A 13,307-nucleotide genomic window follows, 5' to 3' on the forward strand; every position below is an offset into this window, starting at 1 on the left:
AGCTCAAAACGAGAAAACAAATAATGGTGTCAATAGCGAATTCTTGCCATTGAATTATTGCTTTGAACCGCAGTGGGACATGTGCCTCATGCTGGGTCGGTATTTCCCTTTGAAAGAGCATCCTTTTTTTACTTCGCGTGCACTCGCTAATGTTGCGGACATGATTGTTTTTCTATTGCACTTACATAAGCTGCGGAATTTGTTTCTTCGCTGGAACGGATAGACAAGGGAAATTGTAGCTTGTATAAAGTAATAAGAAAAAATGCAATATGTTTTTGACCCGGAGATTATGGGAAACTATTGAATAAAATTCTTAATACTACGGTTTGTTTCGGATGTATTAGCACGAAAGACTAATATTTGTGTAATATTATACTACTTACTGTTCTTCTTATTCTTGTACGTCTTGGCTCTACAAGACGGTCTCGGCCTGCCATTTCAGACATCCTTGACATGATTTTAACCCTAACTGGATAATCAGTTCTGACGGTTAGGATGAGATTTAAGGCAGGTTCCTTGGTGTAAGTTGTGTATCGTTATATTAGTATCTTCTTCTTTGCTTTACTACCTGCTAAATCATACCGATCATCTAATGACTTGTTAGGCTTATAAACACCACGTAGCTAGTTCTTCTTCTTCTTCTTTCTTGGCACTACAACCTCGAGAGATCTTGGCCTGCCATTTCTGGCATTCTGGGACTTAGTTTAACCCGTAGCAAAGTAGTCAGCCCTGCGTACGGGGAGGCAGTCTGGATTGGATTTGTACCCCGGTCCTGCCATAGCTGGTTAGTCAGTCCTTATTGCGGGGGAACGGCCCGGATGAGAATCGAACCCTATTAGATGTAATAATATTAGCATAAGCAATATATCACCATCCCTAGGTAGCAGGTAAATATGGCACCAGTGAGTTATGTACAGTATAGTAAAGATTAATGCAGCACTCCTGAGTAATGTTCAAATCTTAACATGATAACGATTATCTTCTACAATACGACGAATTCGGAGAAGACCTCGGAAGGTTGTTGTATGCGCCAGAAGAAAATATAATTCTAATGCTGATTGCAATCCTGAGAGCTGCTTATGTTCAGCTGAAACCGAAACTCGAGGAGCATCCAGCTCAATATCAATCAATAGAAGTTGCACCACTCGAGTGTGATTCGATGCCGTGTGAAAGAAAAACCATCGTTACCTCTTCAGCAAAATTGAACCCAGTGGCGCATCAAGCACCTTGGAAGACCTTGCCTTAGACGGGATGAAAGTTAGGAACCCTATCAGCTTAAGATTTGTTGTCTCGGGGGTACATTGGTAAACTTTAAAAGTAGCGACGATGTGTCCTCCATATAATTTAAAAGGCACCACGGTGGAAAGGGCTCGTCGTCTTCAGGGAATTTTCATACAAAATATTCAATTTTTTTTTTTGTAATCCATATTTTTCAACTGAGTGGTGTAGAGAGGTGCTAGCTGACGAGTAACTTTGAAAGATCCTTCATACGGTGCACCTTTCACGAGGCCCCTTATATGAGAACGCTTGTAGTAGGCCATTAGTATGATACCCTTTTACCCTGCCTCTTATACGAAGTAATCGACGGGCCCTAGGCGGCCGCTTATTCCGTCCACGGTTTAATCTGCCACTTCTTGAGCCACATAAATTCAAATCTTTTTATCGAGAATCAGTTGTTAACCCCTGAAGTATGTAGCGCCCTCTACATGTCAAATTGGTATACGAAATGGCTCAGAGCCAAAAATTGAACTCGCTTTGATTATTAATACATTGTGAAGAATATTCAAAATACTTGTATAGTAAATCTACTGCATATTGCATTTTTGTAATAAAATGTAATTTAAAAAATATTCATTCTTATTTAAATGTCACATATAATGACCGGTTTGTATGCAGCACATCACCGCAGTTGGTTGTCAAGCGAAACATTAGGAAAAAACAACAACAAATGGATCCGACTGTGCTGTGCTTCTGCAGGAAAATCTAATCCTTAATTGATCCTTGGTTCTAGTCGTGTGCAGCGATTGGTTTATGTTTTGGTTGCGTTCGTGAATTGTGTTATCCGCCAGTGGCTACGTTCGGGTCAGCATGAAAATCCACTTCCGCGAACAATATTGCTCCAATGGAGAGGAAATTCTCTACGTCACACCAGATCGTAAGTGAAGCTGCAAGTTGCCTGACTGGCATTGTCCAACAGCCTCCATCGCTGGTTCATTACTTATTAACGTAATCGTTTTTTCTCTCCTTAGACCAAGACACGGTTGTGCGGGTAACTGTGAAAGGAGAACGACCATCGATACGGAAGCGATTTAGCATAAAACGCTTTTTCCAGCACCTATTCCTGCCCGTTGGATATCCGGACAGTGTGAGCAGTGACTATTTGTTGTACCAAAAGTGGGACACGTTGCAGGCGTTTTGCAGCACAATAAGCGGTAACTTAGTTAGAATCAACACATTGTATCGCACATGTTTCACCTATTTTTTTTTTTGGTTTGTTTTGGAATCATTTCACAATCCTAACCCCACAGGCACCTTAACGACACATGCAATTCTCAAAGGAGTTGGTGTCGGTAGCGATGCGGTCAACCCACTTTCGGCAACCGTTACATGGGTGCTCAAGGATGGCACGGGACATTTGGGAAGAATACTGTTCGCGTGGTGGAAAGGGTAAGATTCGGCTTTAGCCAATTTTCCATGCCGTTGTTGTCGGGGAAGAGTGTCACTGTCACTCAAATTCGATGGTGCACACGAAGCAAGCAATTTCTCCGGCGAATGGTACGTTTCGTGACGCTGCTATTTATAAACCTCATTTGCACTCCCGTACAGTTCGGAATTGGATATCGATTCCAAAAAGTGGCGCATCCGCGCGGATATACTGAACGACGTAGCCATGGGTATTGATCTGTTTGTGCTGCCGTACTATCCGAAGGCGGCTACATACATTCTTTGCGCAACAACGACGATGAAAGCAATTGTCGGTGTGGCGGGCGGAGCGACAAGGTCCGCACTGACACAGCACCATGCAATTCGTGGGAATTTGGCGGACGTGGCGTCGAAAGATAGCGCCCAGGAAACTTGTGTCAATTTAATCGCCTCCTTTGTGGGACTTTTCCTTCTCTCGTACCTGCAAAATCAAAAGTAAGTTACGGTGCGTTGACAGATGACTGCGGTTTCTAACGATTGCTTTCTTTTTGTAGGATTTTATATGGTTTATTTGCCTTCGTGACGCTCGTGCACATTTACGCCAATATCAAGGCAGTCAAAGCGGTATGCCTACGGACGTTCAATGAAGCACGCTACCTAATCGCCCTGGAAGAATACTTTAAGACAGGCATGATGCTCTCTCCACAGCAAGTCAATAAGCTTGAAAGAGTAACCGTTGGTCAAACGGTTTCCCTTACAGCGCGAGTCAAGATCGGCTGCTCCGTGCGAGAGCTTACCGAGTTTTATCGCAACTGTTACGATTTGGAAAATCTGATCGCATGCTTTGACTCGAGAGACAAGTTTCTGCTAGCCGAAACACGCCACTATGTCGGTGTGTATCTACACTTTACGGTAAAGCCTCTCGACATCATAAAATCCTACTTTTACGTTGCTTCCTACCTGCAAGACAAGAGTCAGTTGCGCGATCGCTACTGGGAAATACAGAACAAGTGGAACGAATTTCTCAACCTGGCCCAGTGCGAAGGATGGAACATGCAGGCACATTTGCTCAAAACCGACGAGTATCGGCTCGACTGGAGGATATAGACCGCCGAACAGTATCGTAGCTACCCGCCCGGTTATCTGTATCCAGCATCGTACCGAGTAGATTACCGTTTTTCGTAGGCGGGCCTTTTGCGTTCCGTTTACCTTGCCTGCCGTCACTGCTGATATGGCGCTCATGAAACGTATGTCCTCCATTACCACCAAATCCTCCCAGAAAGGACCATTAGCCGAGTGCCAAAGAGACGAAAACGGCACAACACAACGACACCGACGAGCAACCAACGTAAACAACGAATAGTTTTGTTCTAGTCAGTACGAAGAGAGTGGTGAGAGTACATGTCTCAACGACACATGCACGCACTTTTTAGGACCAAAATATGCATAAGCACATCGGCAATCGTAACTTTGCATGCTACACCGTAAAACACAACTGTTTCCGAGCATTCCGGAGCAAGGAAACAATTTTATGCGCAAGGGTGGAAGTCAAAAATTCGTAGAAGAGAGAGGAAAAACACGCATATGATAGAATTGTTTGTCGTCGGCGAGGAGCTCAGTTGTAGTAGGAGATTCCAACAGCAGGAATCATAGCAAAACATAGTATAGCTGAGAATCGTTTAAAACCTCCATTCCATGCAACGAGTAACCCACGTGTAGGGAATTTTAATCATATCAACTGATGAAGGAGTCTTTTTTTCGTCAGATTTAAAATTTCATAATTCTCTCATTTGATTACACGCCGTGGTAGGAACGATTTTCGTACTCAAAAGCACGCTTTGTCCACAAAAAAGTACGCGCAATATGCAAACATTAAGTAAGTTAGGTACCACCGAAAAATCGCTTCACAGTTTATCTGGTTTTAAAGAAGTGCTTAAGGTACGGCAAGACCATTATGCATTCCTAAATGATACTATGTTCCAACAAAAAAAAAGACGGTTACATTACTTCACGCTCGAAAGTACGATAAGGAAAAAAGGCACGGTTTTATGCATTAGGCTTTTTTGTGGCACAGTTTTTAAAAGTTTTAACAAGTACGAAACAAGCAGCGGAGAATCGAGTCCCCAGAACACAAACCGTCTACACCACACTGCATATATGCTTCACTGCTGTGATAAAAGTTAGCTCAATTGATAACTTATTCCAATTTTGCGTTAACCTTTTCTTATAGCAGCTTTACATTACCAACCGCTTACCGCTGCTTGGTACGCAACGTACGGGAGAATTCCCTTTTTTCGTTCGCCTGTGTGCACTATTGGTTCGCAAACTTTGAACCGTGTAGAAACAGATAGAGTCAGCTTACGTTGCAGTTTGAACGTAGAATTTTTAATAAATCCGGTGCATGCGTAGATTAGCTAATCGCACGAAACGCCGCCAGAAGTTTTAGGTCATGATTATAATAAAAATCTTTTCCAACTTTGAACAAAGCCCGCTATTTCTTTATGGACCGATACCAAGGTGTCACATTGTGGCTTGTATTGAATTTTGTAGCATTTTTATTCACTTCAATTGCTTCTACTTTCCGATGTTTGTGTTGATTGTGCACAACAGCCAACCCTGGTGTTCCCTGTTCATTACTCCGGTTTCCCTCCTGTCTGCGACAAATGTTTGATAATATCAACCCAGTTCCATCCACGCTGTCGATTTCCTTTGCTATCTACACGGTCCCACTGTTTCCGTTTCTGGGCTTTGGTCAAATGTTCCCGTTTCGCGTCTTTCTTACCATCCTTCCCTTCGTTAGTTCCGCCATCATCGTCAGAATCGCTGTTGCTCGGTGCGGCATCCAGTTGTGCGTTGGTCGTACCGATGATCATTTGCTGACCATCACTCGCATTGCAGTTTTCGTCCGTCAACAGCTCATCCAGTTTATCCTTCAGGCACTCGAATAATGTGTAGGTCATCCCGCAGCCAATCCATTGTTCCGCTTCTTCCTGCAGAATTTTGGCAATGCTGTCTTTCACCGCGCGAGATCTAGCAGCCAAAAGAAAGAAACACACTATGCACTAAGGCTACTTCCGCCGATAGATTCGTTTCGCATTCCGTTACTCACAGATTCCTGTTGTAAAAGGTTTCCAAGTTAAAGGTGGGAAGTTCATTTGGATAGTTTGCCGTCCAACATATTTCCAGCAGGAGGGATTTGTTGCCTTCTTCTCCGTACTGAAACGAAACAGCGTGCAGTAAAGCGTTCGTTCTAGGGTTCAAGCGCCGGGAGTCGAGGGTCCGGTTACGTACCTTGTACTGATACGTCTCGGCGTTCACCTGCTTGAAGGCACTGTCGCCTTCGTATATCGAAACGAGTGCTTCTCTTTCGTCATCCTGGAGCTCTTTAGTTTCCGACATTCCTAGACACAGCTACTAAAATAGCGAAGTGTGTATGGAAATAATGTTACGGGCACGAAAAACAACAAGTGGCACACGGGCGGCCACTGTTTATTTACGTTCGCAAGCAAATCAGCTGTCAAAAACTGACAGCCAACGAATGACAGCCAACCACTGACAGTTCATCCAACTGTCAAAAAAGCGCGCAATTTTCCTACCATTCCGTTCGCTTGTTTGTATCGTGCTTTCGGGGCCAGATGGAGCCGGCTGAGTTGGAATTTATCGGTGAAAATTCGTTAATTAGTGTCATACCCAACTTCAATCATGACGCGATCTATCTCATATCGGGCACGATCGAGCCATTTCGGGGTGGTACACCACTGTACGTTCCGCTGTGGCTGGGCATCCACCTTCGGCAACAGCAAAAGTGTCGCATCGTAGCACCGAACTGGATGGACATAGATCTGCTAGAAGATATTAAAGAAACCGAGAAACGTGTCAGGTATTGCATTCTAACTCCGTGTTTGGAAACATTAAACTCAACTCGTTATTCGTTTCACTTTTAGTGCATTTACCAAAATGCCCAGCTCCAACTATATGATCGAAGCCAAACTGATCCTTAGCACCGCTCCGGAGGACGTTCCCTCGTCTGATGTCATCAAAACCCTCATCAAAGATATCTACGATGTGCGTTGTGCTAAGCTGCGTACCACGGTGGAGAACTTCATCAAGAGCGAAGGATCACACACGGTAAATTTGGAAAATGTTACCGTGCTAGAGCTCCACACGATACAGCCGTTGCTGCCGCATGTGATGGATTTTTTGGGTCGAATAGAACAAACCAAAAAGGTTGTTCGGTCGATGAATACCACCAGCCAATCGTTCAGCTTAGGGAGCAGCAGTGGCTTTGGGACTTCAGGAGGAGGATCATCCAGGCTGTGGTGAGCCATTTGCTTGTGGTGCAGTAATGATAGAAACACATTTACCAAGGGTTAAGGATTTATTTTAGGCCGCGTAAGGTACATGTATTTATTGTTTAGGATTATCCTATTGTTCTTGGCATTGGTGCATTAAACGCTTCTTTCCGATCAATTGAAAACCACGTGTCCAAATTCGTAGGCTGTCGTACGTGCCTCTCGGCAAATCGTGTTTGACCGTTTCTCTTATAACCTTCGGAACAGTGGAATAGCGCCTATTGAACTATTTTCCGGTAATATCCAATTCATTACTTCCCTCTGCTTCGATTTTATAGTTTTCCAAACGTTGTTTGTTGTGATTTCTTGCGTGAAGAATCTTTATGAAGTGCCCTTGATTATTTCGTTGTCTCATTTAATTGACTTCTACCTATCCCTTTTATGAATCTGTCGAAAGTTGAAGTTCTATTTAAATCCTGCCCACAGCCTGATTAATTAGTTTATCGTCTAAACGGGTATCGTATCGGATCCCATATCAACTGTCCCACTATATGCTGGACTAAATATCTTGCCAAAGACCCCAAAAATTGCAGGTTCTCGAGGTTTAAGAATTAAAAGTAGAATTAAGCAAGCATCGGTGAAATAAACCCAAATTTGTAATTAAGTTTAAGGTAAGGTTCCCATTTTTTTATTCCTAAAGAACGGCCTAGACGATTCCCATTTGTGTGAAGCAAAAATTTCGAAATTTTTACAAAAACCTGCAAGAAAAGTGCATTAATATTGTTTAGAAATGTGAGGTTTCTTTTGGGACACTCCCGCAAACAAAGGGGATTTAAAAACGATGTAATTATTGCTCTGAATACAAAAAATAACGAAAGGGATTTTTACTCCGTTCCACTCCGTTTCTTATAATCGAAATCGCATCAGAAGAACATAACATCTTCTTTGGCACTAAGACCTCGAATTTGGCACTCGTGACCTGCCATTTCTGGTTTTGCTTAAATTGATTATACCCTTGTAGTTGTATAGTCTTTCTTTCGTAAGGAGAAGCAGCCCGTATGGGATTTGATCTCCGATCGCCCTGCAACAGTTCTCGGAAATTGGCAGAAATTCTCTCAAATCGTTGTTTGATGTCCTTTATGCTGGGTTTACCTTGTGATATAGAGCGTTCAGCGATGGTTTAATACAATAAAAAAAAAACAAGGTACAATTTAATTTTTCGCTTAATTCAGTCAATCGTACACACTCGGTTGTATTTCGTGGGTTGTATGGTTCAAATTTTACAGTGGCAAACTAACGAATATACTACTCGATGCACCTAGTCGTGCTTGCACATATGTTACAAGCGGTATAGCGGTACCCTAATGCTTATCCTTACGGCTACCCCTCTGACGCACGGTATGCACGCGTCTTCGATGAGTCTTACTGTACGATAGAAATGGTTTTCTAGCTAATGGAGCGGCGTTCGAACGTACCAACTGTCCACCGGAGCACTGCAGACGGGGTGCGACTCCGCATGGCTAGACGGTAACTCCGCGTTTGAAATGCGTTAAATTATAACAAACATAAGAATGAAATGGAAACAAAAGAGTTGTAATGCTTATCACTAAAGGTTTTCCCCAACGATCGCGATCGAACAAGGCCTAAGTGTTCCACCAGTCTGCTTAATGATATGCCTTAAAACCTAATGACTCGAATCGAAAGAAAAATGTTACGCGATTGGTTAGAGTTATGTTGACGGTGGTCGTTGTATGCTAATTGTATTGCCCGATGCTTGCGCTCAGTTATGTTGGCTGTTCGCATTGAATCAGAAGAAGACAGAGAGCGGCACGGTTCGATGTGTTTTCCGGGGTCATTTAAAGTATCATCATACTCTCTACGCTTGTTAAACGGAACTAGTATCTTACAAACTACTGTCACATATCTGCTGGCCACGAAAGGCGTGCCAAAGCAGTGGCAGTTTTGATCTGTAAAAATGCGTCGAATGGTGGCTGAAATTTTGTCCTGCTTTCTGTACAAGATATTTCGAACAAAGTTTCCTCTTCCCGTTTTTTGCACTTCATTGCCAGTTGTGTTGCCTATATACTACCAGTCTTAAGCCTATGTGTTTCACGCCGTTTTCAGACGCTTTGCTCAGTCCTTAAAAGCAACTATGAGATTTCGAAGCTGATTTTCGTTGTAGTGTGTTTCGTACACGCTTTCTCTTACAAGCGAACGGATCTCCTTCGGTGGACCCGGTGGTCCAGCCGCAAAGGTCGATCGTTCGGTTCGGGTTCCTACTTTTGGTGCAAGCCGCAGTTTTCGTTTGCGTGGTATCCCGCTCCATTCCGAGGTGCGAAACGGAACGAGAACCAACGTCCTGGGAGTAGCAGTCCTCAGTCAGAGTGTCAGCCATCGCAGGAGCTTCTCTCGCCGGGAGAGAACTACTCGATTGGACCACACAACTGACTACGACTGACGGGGTGGGGCAGGGCGGGAAAAGGCAGGGTAAGGGTTATTTCGTCTCGGGAACGGGACGCTCTATGTACATTGGTGCTGGATGCGTTGGATGATGAGCCTTGCCATGTTCATCGCCAGGCCCACACCGTACAGGGTGAGTGTGCGCGCATTAATCTATTTACAAAAACACGCCCGGATGACGTTCAAACGGCCACAATCTTGCTGGGATCGACCTTCACGCGCAGAAACACCGTGTCATCCCGCACGAAGGGACGCCTGTTGAGCAGCTCGTGCGACACGAACCGTGGAAAGCCAAAGCCAAGCGCATCCGGCTCGGTGGAAGGCCGCTGGAAGTTCTCCCACGTCGGGTCTGGCACAAACGATTCGGCGACACCTCCCTGGCCACCGCCGCCACTGCCGAGCGTACCCTGCTCGAACAGTGTGAAGGTAACCGAATGGGAGAAGGGCCACTTGAGCAGCGCGTCGTACTCTCCCGGCAGCACCTTGATGTACACGGACACGTGCGTTCCCTCGCCGGGTCCATTTCCGTTGAGAAACATCGACGCCTGAAGCTTGTATCCGTACTGGCTGGTGTAAAACGGGGGCGACACTAGCTCCAACCCGTCCTTCGTCTTTGCCTCCTGCATCTTCACCGACCAGTCGGTGATCTTCCACAGCAGTGTGCCGGTGTAGTTGGTGCTCAGCTTTGCCATGGCGCTCTTCAGCATGTTGATCTGCTGTCCCTGCCGCCCGGATAGTGCCACCATCAGCGACAGATGCGCGGACGTGTTCGCTTCCAGGTGGGCTTCCAGCAGATGCCGAGGACCCTTGAAGCGACATCCGGCTTCCTTGAAAGTACATGGCACCGTCAGCGCTTTGCACTCATCGCGCAGATGCGCATCCAGATCGGCTCGGGCAAATGGTCCCGCATCGCATCGCTGCGGGCACGGGATGGGGCTGCGCGGACAGGTGGCTCCGTGAGCGGCCAGCGTGTCGGCGCTAAACTCACGGCCACAGTGCGGACAGCGGCGTAGTCGTTTGGCACAGTCTTTGGCTCGATGGATGGACATGCGGCCGCGCAGGACACGCGTACCACACTTGGACTCGCAGTAGATCGGCTCCGAGCTGCAGGTGCCGGCGTGCTCTTCCAACCCGATACCGGTAAACTCCACGTTGCAGAACTCGCAGATGGCACGTCGCAGGATGCACGTAAATGCCAGATGGTCCGTCATCATTACGCGCGGTATCTGGGAACCGCACTTGTTCGGGCACTGGATCGCGTCGTGCTTGCAGGTATTCAGATGTGCCTGGAGATAAATCAATGTGAGAAAGAATTGCCGCTTAGTACAGTTTTGTTAATTTTTGGAAGGACTTTTTACGTCTAAATTAGCCACCAATTCGGAAGGAACACCTGAGTAACAATTAAAGGGCGTTTGTTGTGTACATGTGTCTATGGGCAATACTCGAGTAGGCGCAAAAGCATTGCAAAAGATCAACGATTAATTAAGTTAAGCACAGCAATTGGAAAGGCACCGCCGCTCAAATGCGCACCTCGAATCTCGTGGGCTGCAGAAGTAAAGGAATACAGGGTCACACCGCTGCAGCCGTTTTGTGTGGCCGCACCACCACATCCACCCGTTTTCGTCGCCTGCCACCACCATCATCTCGCTGGTGGCATCGAGGATCAACCGATCGTCAAACCTGTTTCACATGCCCCCGCCTGCGCACATTCTCGCTGGAGGGATTATTCGCGCACAAGGTAAAGTACAGCGCTAAGCTGCCCTAATCGCTGGCGCGTCTTTGGGCCCGGGACTCGCTCTCTCCTAACAGAGGAGCATAGCATAGTGGGGTAAAACTCTGGCTGTGCGCTTTGCTTTTGCTTCACCATTCTGCTGCTCTAGCGGACCCCGTACGGTGTGTGCACTTTCATCTTGAAAAACTACAACGCAACACGTTTTTGCATGCGGCAAACCGGCGACGTGAGCGGATACGTCAGTGCTCGCCGAAAAAGAAAAGGAGCGGGCAACAAAAAACACCATTCCGTTTCGAAGCCCCGTGCGCCGGTGGGAAGCAATAGCGAGGAGAGAAAGAAAAGGTTTAAGACTGTCGCGATAATCACCTTCAATTTCCTCAGCTCGTCAGACCATTTGCAGCCTTGCTTGTGATGAATGCAGAATACCAATGAGCCCATGATGGCCTTCTCGGACTCGGGATCGGGATAGATCTGGGGAAGAACGAAAGAGAAAGAGAGAAAATAAAATTAAAACATTATCTCCACGGTTAAGATGGTACGAATAATAAGAAATGTCGCAAACATGCACACATTGGTGGTGCGAATAGTATAAGAATGGCACAGAAAAGATGACACCAGCACATGGTGAAGTTGAAGTGCTTTAAAGTCAAGAGACAGAACAACACAACCATAAAGCCAAGATCATTGAACACATTACGGACCAGGATGACGTGCCACCACGTCACTCTTCCGGACAGCTAGCTCGCACACAGCAGGAACCAGCGCTCCCAGGATCTTTGACCGCGGTGACACCGAGCCTAGATGTTCGTGGCTCGGCGCGACGCCGGGACAGAGCCGGACAAGCAAAGGGAACTTCATTTCTACTCGCCGAACGGAAATCAAAGCAGAATAATCAAAAATAGTTTCCAGTCAAATCCGTCGGTCATCGAGCGCCGACTGCCGCGAAAAGGGAATCACGAAGAATCGGGATGGGGGAGCGTGGCCCCACACACACAACGAACACAACACACAAAAAATAGGAAGGAAAGAAACCTTTTCGATGCTAAAAGCTTCCCGCTACTGCTGGCAAACGAGCAAGCAAGTCCGTTTCCTTCTCAGCAGACCGGCGGCGCCCGTTAAGCACATACACGCATGATGTAGGTAGGTCCCGGGCCTTGTTGAGTCGCTTATAGCTTCAACAAAATACCGTTCAGGCCCCGAGCCTACCGACGGGGGCTTAGCGGGGAAGACCTTCCCGTGTTCCTGTGCTAACGTTTGTTTGTTTTATTTTAATGCTCTTTCCGCTGCATATCAATGAGCTCAATTCAATATTTTGGGCAGTTCGTCGACACGGGGAAGAGTCGGGCACGATTGAAAACGTAGCGAGAAGGGGAACTCAATCTGTTGAATCTAGGTTTGTGATAAGGCGTGATAGTTTCGTTTTCATGCCCATGCAAGCATGCTCTCAAGCATCGAGGCCTCGTCATATCTCGGATCGATGTCTATTTGCCGCGATGTCAATCTACGCCGAAAGCGTGGCTCGCTCAACAATGGGAAGATTTATTGCTTATCGCAAAATGAGGCGAATGTGTTTTTGTTTACCTACCAATTCCAGGGAAATTTGGACATGAATGTATAACCCCCCGCTTGATGAGTATTTTAGTGGCTGGGGCGGGCATTCTGCCACTGCCTACTTCGATAATCATCCGCGCGAGGACAGTAATGAAAGGCATCGTTAGTAAAACACCTTAGATCTTCACGGATGTAAATAAATTCCGCCCTGGCGCTTATCACTCCCGTCAATGAGCATGAGAAGGACACGGACGCTCCAGAAATCACTTCCCCACCGGCAGTACTTACTGTTTGCTTAGCGTTGAGCCAAGCGTTCCCCGATAAGGGAAATGGTTCGCCGGCAACCATACTGCTGGAGACCAACAGCGGACATCATATCAGATAGTGGCTTCTGTTGTCAGCGATCGGTCAGAGTTTTTATTTGTACGACGGATTTCAACGAGGTTACCGTGCTGAAGAGTGCAAACAAGCTAATAATAACATTCCAGCGGGTCTCTCGGATCCTGGCGCGAGCGATGCGGTAGCGGACGGTTGTGTGAGAAAATGGTCCAGCTGTTGGCGCGCGAGACAATGTTATGCGATAAACATATGACGCGGTGCACGTAACACGTTAACCTTGTTACACTTTA

The 13,307-nt window shown here is 46.2% G+C and overlaps 4 protein-coding genes across 5 annotated transcripts in view; 2 read left to right on the plus strand and 2 right to left on the minus strand.

Moving 5' to 3' along the window:
- Nucleotides 1–1,920: 1,920 nt before the first annotated feature.
- On the plus strand, nucleotides 1,921–5,125 carry LOC118508930 (RUS family member 1). The gene is made up of 5 exons (XM_036048838.1): nucleotides 1,921–2,155; nucleotides 2,250–2,432; nucleotides 2,529–2,667; nucleotides 2,827–3,138; nucleotides 3,198–5,125. Exons 1-5 carry the CDS (start codon nucleotides 2,089–2,091, stop codon nucleotides 3,748–3,750), a joined length of 1,254 nt encoding a protein of 417 aa, XP_035904731.1. The 5' UTR covers nucleotides 1,921–2,088; the 3' UTR covers nucleotides 3,751–5,125.
- A 50-nt stretch (nucleotides 5,126–5,175) lies between these two features.
- On the minus strand, nucleotides 5,176–6,163 carry LOC118508933 (RWD domain-containing protein 4). The gene is made up of 3 exons (XM_036048841.1): nucleotides 5,935–6,163; nucleotides 5,753–5,859; nucleotides 5,176–5,673 (listed from the first exon to the last, which is right to left on the minus strand). Exons 1-3 carry the CDS (start codon nucleotides 6,040–6,042, stop codon nucleotides 5,277–5,279), a joined length of 612 nt encoding a protein of 203 aa, XP_035904734.1. The 5' UTR covers nucleotides 6,043–6,163; the 3' UTR covers nucleotides 5,176–5,276.
- A 58-nt stretch (nucleotides 6,164–6,221) lies between these two features.
- LOC118508932 (probable DNA replication complex GINS protein PSF2) lies at nucleotides 6,222–7,816 on the plus strand. The gene is made up of 2 exons (XM_036048840.1): nucleotides 6,222–6,523; nucleotides 6,588–7,816. The coding sequence occupies exons 1-2, from the start codon at nucleotides 6,279–6,281 to the stop codon at nucleotides 6,964–6,966; spliced, it is 624 nt and encodes a 207-aa protein (XP_035904733.1). The 5' UTR covers nucleotides 6,222–6,278; the 3' UTR covers nucleotides 6,967–7,816.
- Nucleotides 7,817–8,145: 329 nt separating this feature from the next.
- The window catches only part of LOC118508928 (TNF receptor-associated factor 4), a 31,555-nt gene continuing 26,393 nt past the window's right edge, over nucleotides 8,146–13,307 (minus strand). For both annotated transcript variants that reach the window (XM_036048835.1, XM_036048834.1), the window contains 2 exons: nucleotides 11,494–11,598; nucleotides 8,146–10,681 (listed from right to left, as the gene is read on the minus strand). In XM_036048835.1, coding sequence (XP_035904728.1) covers nucleotides 9,578–10,681; nucleotides 11,494–11,598 — 1,209 coding nt within the window. In that variant the 3' untranslated portion in view covers nucleotides 8,146–9,577. The remainder of the gene's footprint in view (nucleotides 10,682–11,493; nucleotides 11,599–13,307) is intronic.

The sequence above is a fragment of the Anopheles stephensi genome, chromosome 3, assembly GCF_013141755.1.
Source record: "Anopheles stephensi strain Indian chromosome 3, UCI_ANSTEP_V1.0, whole genome shotgun sequence".
Lineage (NCBI taxonomy): Eukaryota > Metazoa > Arthropoda > Insecta > Diptera > Culicidae > Anopheles > Anopheles stephensi.